Source organism: Plecotus auritus (genome assembly GCF_963455305.1).
Source record: "Plecotus auritus genome assembly, chromosome: 6".
Lineage (NCBI taxonomy): Eukaryota > Metazoa > Chordata > Mammalia > Chiroptera > Vespertilionidae > Plecotus > Plecotus auritus.
The window spans coordinates 177,534,802-177,547,141 of record NC_137773.1 but is presented as its reverse complement, the minus strand read 5'-3'; the positions used below and the strand labels follow the sequence as shown (position 1 = coordinate 177,547,141).

Here is a 12,340-nt window from a genome sequence, read left to right as displayed (position 1 = left end):
CCTCCAATGCCACTGTCCCAAGGTCAACCTCACATGGATGCACAGGACCACGATGTCCCTGTGCAGCCTGACTCCCCACTGCACGGCCCCCGGCAGACAAGAACGAACTCAGAGGTGACCCCACGGAAGCACCCAATGCCTGCTGGAGTGTGTCGGCGGTGACAACGCACGGCTAGGCACCATGCATTCTGCACGAACATCTCTGTTCTTCAAGCCTCCACGATTAGAAGACGGAACCTCTTCAGGGTGGGGACTGAACACCTATTTAAAATTTCTGTTTTTTAACGGAGGTGAAGTTCACATAATATAAAGTTCACCGTTTACAGTACACAATTTCAGTGCTACTCAGCGCATTAGCAATGTTGGGCATGTTACACCAACGCTACCTAGGTCCAAAACCATCAGCACAAAAGGAACTCCACACCCAGTAAGCAGGCAGCCCCCACACCCCACTCGCCCTGCCCCCAGCACCTGGCAAAACCAGCAGTTTGCTTTCTGTGTCTATGGACTTACCTATGCTGGACACTGCGTATAAATGCAATCATACAGTGTGTGGCCTCTGGCCTCTGGCTTCTTTTACTTAGCACAACACTTTCAAGGTCCGTCCATGCCGTAGCCTGTGTCAGCGTTCCATTTTTTTAAGTGGCTGAATACTATTCCCCCTGTTGATGGATATTTGGATCGTTTCCACCTTTTGGGTATGAATAGTGCTTTGAACATTTATGTACAAGTGTTTGTTCAAGTACCTGTTTTCAATTATTTTGGGTATATATCTAGGAATGGAATTGCTGGGTCATATTGTAATTCTCTCTATATGTATTTTTAAATTGGTTTCAGAGAGGAAGAGGGAGAGAAACATCAATGATGAAAGAGAATCATCCATCGGCTGCCTCCTGCACACACCACATTAGGGATCGAACCTGCAACCCAGGCATGTGCCCTGACCAGGAATTGAACCATGGCCTCCTGGTTCATAGGTTGATGCTCAACCACGGAGCCGCGCCGGCCAAGTGGTAGTTCTCTGTTTAATAATTAAGGAACTGCCAAACTATTTAAATGAGTACATTTGTTGTATGCAAATTATACCTCTAATAAAGGTGAATAATGAAAAAAAAATACAAACACACACACAACTTCTGCCATGGCCGGTGTGCTGTGGTGTGGTGGTTGGAGCGTAGTCCCAGGCTCCAAACGGTCACTGGTTTGATTCCCAGTCAGGGCACACACCCAGGTTGCGGGTTTAATCCCGTCAGGGTGTGTGAGGAAGGCAACCGATCCATGTCTCTCTCTCTCTCCCTCCCTCCCTCCCTCCCCCCACTCTCTCGTATCAATAAAAGCGTATTAAAAACCCCCAACTTTCCAAAAGGTTTCCAGTTTTGGGAACTGGATACCAACAGTTTGGGAACCACTGTTCCTAAGCATCAGTGACCCAGTGGTGAGCTCGGTTATATTTCCTCAAGACTTACTTCTTAGGACACTACTCCCACACCAAAAACAAACAAAACCTCTTCCAAATTATATTAAAGACTAGAGGCCCGGTGCACAAAATTGGTGCACGGGGCGGGGGGGGAGGGGGTCCCTCAGTCCAGCCTGCACCCTCTCCAATCTGGGACCCCTTGAGGGATGTCCGACTGCCCGTTTAGGCCCGATCCTAGTAGGCTCCCAACTGCTCGCCTGCCTGCCTTCCTGATTGCCCCTAACCGCTTCTGCCTGCCAGCGTGATCACCCCCTAACCACTCCCCTGCCAGCTTGTTTGCCCCTAACTGCCCTCCCCTGCAGGCCTGGTCACCCCTAACTGCCCTCCCCTGCTGGCCTGATCGCCCACAACTGCCCTCCCTTGCAGGCCTGGTCCCTCCAAACTGCCCTCCCCTGCTGGCCATCTTGTGTCCACATGGGGGCAGCCATCTTATGTGTTGGAGTGATGGTCAATTTGCATATTACTCTTTTATTAGATAGGATAGAGGCCTGGTGCACGGGTGGGGGCCAGCTGGCTTTCCCTGAAGGGTGTCCTGGATCAGGGTAGGGGTTCCCTTGGGGCCTGGGACGGCCTGGGCAAGGGGCCTGTGGTGGTTTGCAGGCCGGCCACTCCCCCTGGCGACCCAAGCGGAGGCCCTGGTATCTGGGATTTATTTATTTTCTATAATTAAAACTTTGTAGCCTTGAGCAGAGCCAAGCCTCCTGCTCGCTCCATGGCCACAGCCATTTCTGTTGGGATTTATGTATCTTCTATAATTGAAACTTTGTAGCCTTGATTGGAGGCCCGGCTGGCCAGGGTGTGCGGAAAGCTTGGCTTCCTCCATCGCCGGGGAAACCCAAGCCTCCTGCTCGCTCCATGGCTGCAGCCATCTTGGTTGGGTTAATTTGCATACCCACGCCTGATTGGCTGGTGGGTGTAGCAGTGATGGTTAATTTGCATATTACTCTTTTATTAGAAAGGATTATATTAAAGATGTGTAACCATTTCCTTTTTCGCCTCTTTGCCCTCTTCCACCTCCCCCAACCCCCAACCCCCAAGATCTGTGATCCCTCATAGCACTCCATTATCACCCATTCTACAGAAGAGGAAACTGAGTTACATTGGGTCACATTACTATCCAGTCATAAGCTATCAAGTGTATGAACTAGCACTTAACTGTCAGCCTCTCTTCAGAGTCCATGATCTTACCTAAGATATTCTATTGCCTTTCTTTTCTGAACTTAAGACCTTCAAAAGATAAAGAGAGCATCTTTCTCAATAACTGGAAAAGTTAAACAAGAGACTTCATCCGAAAAAGAACTTTTTCACAAAGAACTCTAAACACAAAACTCTAAAGTTTTGTGTGTGTGTTTTGTTTTCATTATTCGCCTTTATTAAAGGTATAATTTGCATACAACAAACATAACTACCAAATCAGCTCAGCTGGTGTGGCTCAATGGTTGAGCATTGACCCATGCACCAAAACATCACAGCTTCGACTCCCGGTCAGGGCACATGTGCCTGGCATAGTAGCTATTCTGTAGTAACTACTTGTTAAATGAGTAAATGATGAAAAAAGTACAAACTAGCTTGGCCATTCCTCACATACCGAAGAGTTCAAAGCCAACCAAATCCACTGCCATCATATGCCTTCCCGGTCGTACAGCCCATCTCATCAAATGAGAATCACCTTAGGAAATTTTCCCACACAGAGAGCCCTCGAATCCAAGGAAAACAAGAAAAGGTGGTCCAAATGGTACCAGACCAGGACATTCATTACGGTGTCCATTAAATTAAAACCCTATTTCCCTTACCGGTAATCAGTTTAAGATATCTGGAACAGCTGCTAGATGGGCTGTTATACCTGCTGTTAGCATTGCTCCCTTACAAGCCAGGACACTGCTACTGCTGACTCTCCTGGTGAGGACTGTCCTGTTTCTCATTCTCTAACCGGTTCATTTTGTATTGCTAATTAGATGTACCCACAGCACAGGCTGCGATCAACTGTAAGATGACCAAACTACGCAATCCAGAAAATGAAAACTTAAACATGAGCCCTGGCCAGTGTGCACGCACAGTGGTTAGAGCGTCAGCCCGCGCACCAAAGGTTGAGGGGTGTGCCAAGGATACAGGTTTGATCCCCACCCTAATGTCTCGCTCACACTGATGTTTCTCTCCCCTCCCCCCCCCGCCCACTCTACTCTCCCTGAAAAGCAATGGGAAAAATATCCTCGGGTGAGGATTAACAAAAACAACAACAACAAAAAACCTTAGACGTGAAAACGAGAAGGATGAGAGGAGTGGTCCACAGTAAGAGAAGTGTGTGTGTAATATGCTGAGTCCATCTCCTTACAGATTAAGAAAGAGGTCAGGAAATGGATCTTCATCTAAGGAAGAAACGTTTCTTAGAGAAAACGGAAGTGAGAGGACTACCTCAGGGAGAGGTGGAAGCTAAGACCACGAAGAGGAGTTGTGGGAGAGGATAAAGCTCTGAGACTGGTGGAGAAGGACGTCACTGCAGTGATCCACCACCTTCTCCCAGAATTTACATTGACACACAGGACACTGTAGTCAGCTCTATTCCACGGGCACAGGAGAAGGAAAGAAAAGGCTTCTATCCACATACCTTTCAAATGTGCTGCAAGACCCACGCGCGGCCTGTGGCAGAGGCTCTACAAAGTGCCTTGAACTTCTCAGACGAAAGGCACTATAAAAACATTTAAAAAATCAGGAGTTATGTCTATTCATTTCACAAGAAAAAATACAATATGTAAATGGGCTTGCCCTAAGTTCTGCGAAGTAATTTAGAATTCAAGAGGAAAAAAGTGCAAAATTTAATTTTTAATGGACACACCATAAAAATGTATCACATTTATACAAGTCTTGGCATCCTTCACTTAGCATAATGTACACAAACAACCTTATTTTCTGGACATTATAAATGAATGTTGCCCTTTTAAAACAAGTATCAAAAGCAGATAAATCCCATGAAAATTAATTTTCCAACTTTTTTACTATAAAAATTTTCAAACACACAGCAAAGTTAAAAGAATTTAACAGTGAACACCTACATCCCTACCAGCTGGACTACCAGAAACACTTTAATGACTGGCTTTATCAAACTGTATTTCCTTTTTCATACAGGCATTACAGAGAAATCACAGGCCAAAGTCCAACTGTCAGGAAAGTCAATGGCTTAAAAAAAATAGGTCAAGGAAATAAATAAAAACAGGAAATCTTTGCTATTTTTGTCAAAAATTATTAGTGTTAGCTTACTAAAGTCAGATCTACCCCTACCCTCAATGAACAATTCTAGCCACTTACTTGTTTAATATCAGCTCGTAACATTCCCCTGCTAAAAGAAAAAAATCTAATTCTCATCTCAGAACAAACCTGAAGAACTTCCCATGTTCTAAAAGCTGCACATGATCTGGACCCTGCATCTTTCTAATTTCATTTTATCTCTCACTTTTCTCTTTATTCCAAACCTATTTCACTGACTACTTACGTTCTCCTCTTTCCCGTCACTTGAATATTAAGATACTATGATAAATATGCTTATTAAATATACTTACTTTCCCAACCCTCTCTAAAATAATCACGCATAGTTTGGTATAAACTGCAAAGTGGATGCAATTTCAGAGTGCATCTCTCATACTTTGATGACTATCAGCTATAAATATGTCTTCAGAACCTTCTGAAGCACCGATAAATTCAGACCAACACCCAAAATGAGCAGCTTCAACGCCTATCCGATTTTCAGTCACATGACTACCATAATTCTGAGCATACAAGGCTGTCACTTATTACTACAGCCCCACAGATTAAAAATAAATCCCTTGAAATAGAAACACTTCAAATAAGAATTTTATGGTAATTAATAACTTTAAACTGTTTTGGAAATTTTCATGGGTTAATCCCACGAGTACTTAACAGTGAGCATGTCCCCAAAATACTCCAGAGTATAGTAAGACACATCAACACAAGTTTAAAGTGTAGTTACATTAATGTGCAGGGACAGGCAGACGGAGTTCCACTGGCTAGGTGCTTAAAGGAATAAACTGAGTGGCACGGGAAGACGGAACACTTAGGGACCTTTTAAAACTACAAGTATGTGATTCAAACCCAGCAAGTATGTGCCATTTATCATTATCACCAGTAGCCATGATGCGATTAAGCCCAAGGTGCTGTCTATAGAAGCACAGCCAGCCCAAATTGGTTCTCTTACAAGCTGAAATGTGACTTTCTTCTGACAGAGCTACCATAAACCTCACAGCTTTGGGACAAATAAGACCCAAAGCAGCAACCACTTCCTCCTCCTGTCACTGCTTGGACTCCACCCCACAGACAGGAAACACCTGAAGATCTACCTGTTTTCACCCTCCTAGTCACTCACAACCCCACAGGACCAGGAAAAGCTTTTAAAAGAAGTTACCTGACAAAAAAGGAATCAGGACTGAAAATACTCCAACAAAGCCACCACCACACACACAAGGAACTATTTACATGATGTATGTAGTTTCTCCCCATTCCATCTCAAAATCAGTAATCAAACGAGCACAAAGTTGCCCGATAACATCTTAGCCTGACATAAAAATTAAAAATTATGTAGCATTTGGAGCAGGGAAGTCTGGGACTCCCTGTGGAAGCTGGTCCTTCAACAGACCCAAAGCCTCAAGCCAGGACTAGGCAGGGACCGGGTACACATTCATTTACCTATTTCCATCAGCTGCTACAGGATCACCCGTTACAGAGAGGAGAGCGCCTTAGAGAACTGGCATTTGTTTGGAAAACGAAATTTTCAGATTTTTCCAACATGTGTAAAATCAGCAATATACAAACGGAGAGAATGCTGGAATAAGCTGGTAAGTCCCGAGCCTTAGCTGATTCTAAGCAAGCTGTTGGGGAGCACCCAGAGAAGCCCTCACAGGAAAATAGTTGTGGCCTGTACCTGACTAGACATGACTTAAGAAATTTACTTAAGCCTTTGAAACCTAATTTCCTCATCTGCAAATGGGGCTGGGCTATGAATCCTCAAGACTCCTTCCGGTCCCAAATTCTGGATCTACGAAAAAAGTCGCATTCTTACTCTCTTCTTTCCCGCCCCCCCCCCCCGCAGATTTTTTATGAGAACAGAAGCTGTAAATCTAGGATTAGATTGTGACTCAAAGCAAGTTCCATCTGATAGAGTTTACGTCCCCAAGAGCCACCCCTGCCCTACAACAGTGGATGGAACTCCTCTCCAGACAACTTACCAAGCGCGATCCTCGGAGAAGTTATCCTTTACAACTAAGGTAAGTTATCCTTTGCAATTAAGAGCGAGTCCTGTACATTCAGTCTGAACAAGGCCACTTGTGTCACATACTCAGACCAACACCTCTACCGAGTCAGCCATGTCTAAAGGGACAATCATGCAATTGTGCACACACGTTACACAGCCGGGTGCGCAGCACTTGCTAAGTGGTTGAAAATTTCTCACCCTCTACAACATGGAAGAAATTTTTCTTTTTAAGTATTGCCCCCCCCCCCGCCCCGCCCGCCCCATTCAGATCTGGCAGGGAGGAATATAACCTGATTTACACACTTGCAAGTTACTTCAAAAGGCTGCCTTACACACAAAAGCAGCAAACCCGTCACCAACAGAGGTTCAAGTTTTACATCAGGCCCTGGCCAGTGCGGCCAGACAGCCAAGGTTTCGGGCTTGATCCCCCGTCAGGGAACATACACCAAACGATGAAAGAATAGATGGATTAAGTGGAACAAATCAATGTCTCTCCCTCTCTCTCTCTCTAAAAGTCAATAAATAAAAATGTTAAAAAAAAAATTTAATCAGGACCACTGAAAAAACACAAGTGGAACCAACTCCGAGGTTAGAGGAATGCCAGTTTCCCCCCACCACCTCCTCAACGTGATCCCGACCGGGTCCATCTGCGAGCAAACAGTGCTCCTGTCTGAAGACGACCTGCCACTGGGTCCCGCTGGTGACTCAGGACAGATGCTCAGGGGATGCCCAGTCAAGGCAGTAACTGAGACGAAGCAAAGTTGCAAATTAATACTATTTCGATCAGGCAGAGTTTAAATTACTGAAATCGTGAAAAATGGCTTTAATGGGTAATTCCCTTCTTTGCAGTACTGAAGAATCCTAAGTCCTAAGATTTCAATACTGTCTTGTGCTTACACAACCTCTAAAAATACTGCATTAAAAACAAAAAAAAAAACCTACCTAAAACATAACTGGACTTCACCCAATATAAACCGGTGATTCGTGTTTCACGTTAAATGTAAGAGACAAAATGGAGTTGTAAAGAGTTTCCTTCCCATTTCAACTCCAACAGCCACGCGCGCTGGGCAGCGGCCGGCTGCTCAGCCCAGCTCGGGGCCCCCGCCCTGCGGGCCGAGAGAGGGGAAGCGCCCGGGACCGCGGCGGGCGGGCGGGCGGCTGGGCTCCGCCAGGCCCGGCCGGGCGGGGGAAGGGGCGCGGGAGGCCGCCGGCGCGCTTCCGGGAACTGGGCGGGCGGAGCCGCCGCTTCGGGGAAAAGGGCCCGGAGTCCGGGTCAGGGGCCGGGGCGGCCAGCTTGGAGCAGCAGGTGGGGCGCGGCCGCGGCCGGGCGGGCGGCCGGAAGAGTGCGGGGCGGGCGGGCCCGGGGCGCCGCGGCGCTCGGAGGAAACCCTCTCACTCACCTCGGGAGACGCTCCGACTCCGGCCTCTCTGCGCCGACGACGCCGGTCCGCGTGTCCCAAGCTCGGAGACTAGGGCGGGCGGCTAAGGAGGCGGCGGACTAACGAGAGAACCGACGGAGGACGGCGGGCGGCGGGCGGGGAGCGCGAGCGAGCGAGGGCGGGCGGCGCAGGGCGGGCGGGGAGCGACGTGCGCGCCCCCGCGTGCCCGGCGGGCTCGGCCTGGCCTCGGTCGTGGCCCCGCGCACGCGCGCGCGCTCCCAGCCAAGCCACGATTGCTCGGGAGAGCGTCCCCGCCCTCCAAGCCGGGTGCTTGACCAATCATGGCAGCCGCGTGAGGCATCACGGGAACTCGGGGGCTATAAAAGACCTGGTTGCTATTTTGTGCTCCCCGAGTCACCAGTCCTTTAAGTGAGCGGGGCGGTGCTTGGTGCGCGTGCGCGGTCCTGCTACTCCTCCCAAACTGCCAACTCTGCGCGCAGGCGAGTTGGGCTCGTTCTGCCTCGGTTTACGCGTGCGCCCAACGGGCTTGGCCCCGGAAGACCAGACGCCTGCGCAGTGGGGGCTAAGGTGACAGCCCTCCGGGTGGGGCGCGGGTCCGTCATGGCGGAGTCCTGGTCTGGGCAGTCCTTGCAGGCTCTGCCGGCCACGGCGCTGGGCGCTCTGGGCGCCCTGGGCAGCGAGTTCCTGCGGGAGTGGGAGGCGCAGGACATGCGTGTGACCCTCTTCAAGCTGCTGTTGCTGTGGTTGGTGCTAAGTCTCCTGTGCATCCAGCTGGCGTGGGGGTTCTACGGGAGCACGGTGACTGGGCTGTACCATCGCCCAGGTAAGGCCCCCCACCAACCTCCGTGCACTGGCCGCCCTCCCACCCAGCGGGATGTACCGTTGGGCTCCCCAGAACCCCCTTAGACTACCATTGGTCCCCTAAGAACCGTATCGCAACTTAACGCTCTCTTCTGACCCATGCCAACATACCATTTCACGCAAGAAACGCCAGTAGTCCACCCATCCCATTATAACTCTTCTTTTGAACCCTCACCAGACAATACACTAGTCCCTTAGGGCCCCCACCAGACTCTCCACCAAACACCACTAGCCTCTAACCTGCCTGGGCTGAGGCCTGCTCAGACCCCCACCTCGGCCGCTGCAGCTCTGGATGTGTTCCTGCCCCCAGGTCTGGGCGGCCAGAACGGATCCACACCCGATGGCTCCACGCATTTCCCTTCGTGGTGAGTAAATCTGTTCCCATCTCAACCTCGTGCTCTGCAGGCAGAGGGACCGCCTGTGCTGGGGGCTGGGGAGGGCAGTTCTCAGGGTAGGCGTCCTCCAGCTTAGTGGCCTTGGCGGAAGCTCCAGGATCAGCAAGTAGAGTTCAGGTTTCAGGAGTCAGTTTGCTGTTCAGCACCCTGCGGGGCGGACCGTGTCATTCACGATTTCAGAGATGAAATGGCAAGTGCCTTGGACTGCACTCCCCTGCAAGCCCCTCCGCTGGAAAGGCCGGGCCTCTGTCCTTCGTGCACTGCCTGGCCTCATCAGGATCAACCTGCTCCTCTGTGACCATGAGCTCATTCATCGGGGCATTCTTTCCGCTAATCTCTGGGCTCCTACCACCTGGCGGGGACCAGAGAACAAGGTTAACCCAGGCCCTGCTTACAGGGGGGGCCAGAGATTTGGGGCGGGAGGAGAGCAGTGCAGGGGTGAAGGTGGTTAGAGGTTTCTATTAAGAGAGACACTTCAGCTGAGGGCAAAGGCTGGGGAGCGCTGAAGTGTACCAGGCAAAGACAATGGCTAGAACAGGCCCAGAGGCAAGGTGACATATTGGAGGAATAGACAAGGCTGTGATGCTGGAGCTCAAACATGAAGGCCGGGAGGGACCCGCCAAGCCCTGGCCAGGGGTGGGGAATGTCTGGGCCTGCCAAGGCATTAGGGTGAGTTCATTAAGTGTTTGACCAAACATAGCAGGCTAATTTTTAAGTTGATCATTTTGTTGGCCTGTGAAAAGTGTTATAAATATCCACATGGCGCCCTAGCTGGTTTGGCTCAGTGGATAGAGCATCAGCCTGTGAACTGAAGGGTCCCAAGTTCGATTCCGGTCAAGGGCACATGCCCAGGTTGTGGGCTCGATCCCCAGTAGGGGCTGTGCAGGAGGCAAGCCCATCAATGATTCTCTCTCCTCATTGATGTTTCTATCTATCTCTCCCTCTCCCTTCCTCTCTGAAATCAATAAAAGTATATTAAAAAATATATATATATCCACATGGCCCTTGGCAGGAGAAAGGGTCCCCACCCCTGGCCTAGACTTTTGGGAGCTTTGAAGGACTGAGTCACGATCGGGCCATGGCTAATCTGATTTGCTTTTTTATCTGCCTGCTTTGTGGCAAGTACATTAAGGGGTCCAATTAGAGAGGGCAAGGGGTCAGTTAGGAGAGCTGCACTGCCAGTTCTTTCTTGGGCAGATGGGGAAGGATGGCGGTGCCACCCTGCGGTGGGGACCAGGAGGGAGAATGAATCTGTCGGGGGAAGGTGGGGGCCAAGTGTGGGCTGTGGGAGCTCAGCAGAGCTTTGGGTTGAAGCTCGGCTTTACCGAGCTCCACTCAGCCCAGAAGGAGCAGGAGAAAACCAACCTCAGGGACTGGTGTGCTGCCCTCCAAATAACCCTCTCTCTTCTCTCCATCACCTTTAGGGAAACAGCAGCAAACGAACCTCTCAAAACCCACAGAGAATGAGGGGAGGCAGCAGAGGGGTCTCCAGGGACATCACCGGGTCTGCTGGCTCCCACACTGGGCTCTACTGCTGCCCAGACCCCAGGGATGACTGCAGGGGGGTCAGGGTTGGGGGATAGGGCGTACCCCAGTGCTTGTGGAGTTGGGCCCCCACTGCCCTGGCATTTCCTCCAGCAGCCCCAGGCACTGGGCCTCTCCCCTGATCTGGTGCCTTAAGCAGAGAAGACCTGCCGCCCTCTCGGGGTCCGTGTGGGAGCCTCTGGGTGAGGAAGGCCAGCAGTCCATTTCCTGTCCCCCTTCCCATCCCCCTGGGGGTGACCCACAGGGATTTGTCCCTCAGGAAGCCTGAGGTTGACTAGCCCTGGGATTTGTGAGGGAAGTCTGTTTTCACTTAAGCTCTCGGTTTTCTGAATTTGGTTTTGCTGTGTTGGCAGGGATCCAGGAGTCTTGGCCTGGACACAGCCTTATACCCTATGGGTACTTAATTGGCCACTCAAGTATAAGTAAGGCAGGGCCCGCTGGCACCATCCAGACATGGAGGCACCAGACACCCACCTTCCGGTCCCATCCCGAGCGCTCCAGGTGTGAGGCAGGCTATGGAAACTCTTACCCTGAGCATCATACTCATATTCCTCTCAATCCGTGGAGGGAAGCTGGGTGCCTGAAAGAGGCTGAGCCCCAGCGTGACTTCCCACCCCCAACCCTTAAGTGCTAAGTGCCCCGGGGTGGTGGCTCTGTCCCCTGCCCCTCTGAGGGATCCTAGGCAGTTAGCACAGGCAGCCCCACCCGCAGCCTCATCACTTCCCGTCTTGACCTGGCACCACAGGAGCTTCATCCTAAGAGCGCCATCTCAGCCCCCAAGAACTTTTAAGAGGGCAGAGCCACAGGCGAGGCAGGCCTGCCACTTCCCAAATAGGCCAGGGGCCTGCCAAAGGGATGGGTGGCAAAGGCCAGTTCCCGAAGGCAGTGTGGCCTAGACCTGTCTCCCTCCGGTCCATCTGCCTGCCCCCTCCGTCGGTGTCACATTGCCACCTGGCAGCCGTGCCTAGACGTCTGCATAGGGCGCCGAGCTCCCGCCTGGGTGCTTACTGCAGAGACACCTCGGCCGCACGGTGATGGTTGGCAGCCCCAGGTGACCCACTGACACCACCACGCACACAGTCGGGGCCTCACGTTCCACTCGAGGCTCAACTGAGCATGTGGCTCATTAAACATGGAAGTGTATCGGTTGTGTGGTTATTCAGACAGGACACGGGCATGCATGCACAGGGGAAACGGGAGAGAATACCCCAGGGCAGTTGCCCCTCAGCACCCAGAATGTAATGACTTGCAAAGTTGGGGGGTTGATGCCAGCTCCCTCAAGCAGTGCGGGTTGCCCAACACGGGCACTATCCCGTTAGTTCTTCTAGACCTGCCCCTCTCTAGGGGAACCCACTGAGCCTGTCTCAGAGCCAGGAAGGCAAGCATTGGGCCGGCACCCCAG

At 51.0% G+C, this 12,340-nt stretch overlaps 2 protein-coding genes across 4 annotated transcripts in view; one reads left to right on the top strand and one right to left on the bottom strand.

Moving 5' to 3' along the window:
* Positions 1-8,390, bottom strand: part of RHOA (ras homolog family member A) — a 32,656-nt gene extending 24,266 nt beyond the window's left edge. The window contains exons 1-2 of one of the 3 annotated variants that reach the window (XM_080672415.1): positions 8,138-8,390; positions 4,083-4,163 (exon numbers count right to left, since the gene is read on the bottom strand). The gene's annotated coding sequence lies outside the window, so the exon portion shown is untranslated. The remainder of the gene's footprint in view (positions 1-4,082; positions 4,164-8,137) is intronic. The other 2 variants (XM_080672417.1, XM_080672416.1) reach the window with 2 other exon arrangements.
* Positions 8,391-8,527: 137 nt separating this feature from the next.
* On the top strand, positions 8,528-12,080 carry TCTA (T cell leukemia translocation altered). The gene is made up of 3 exons (XM_080672414.1): positions 8,528-8,960; positions 9,309-9,363; positions 10,818-12,080. The coding sequence occupies exons 1-3, from the start codon at positions 8,738-8,740 to the stop codon at positions 10,858-10,860; spliced, it is 321 nt and encodes a 106-aa protein (XP_080528540.1). The 5' UTR covers positions 8,528-8,737; the 3' UTR covers positions 10,861-12,080.
* Positions 12,081-12,340: the final 260 nt, after the last annotated feature.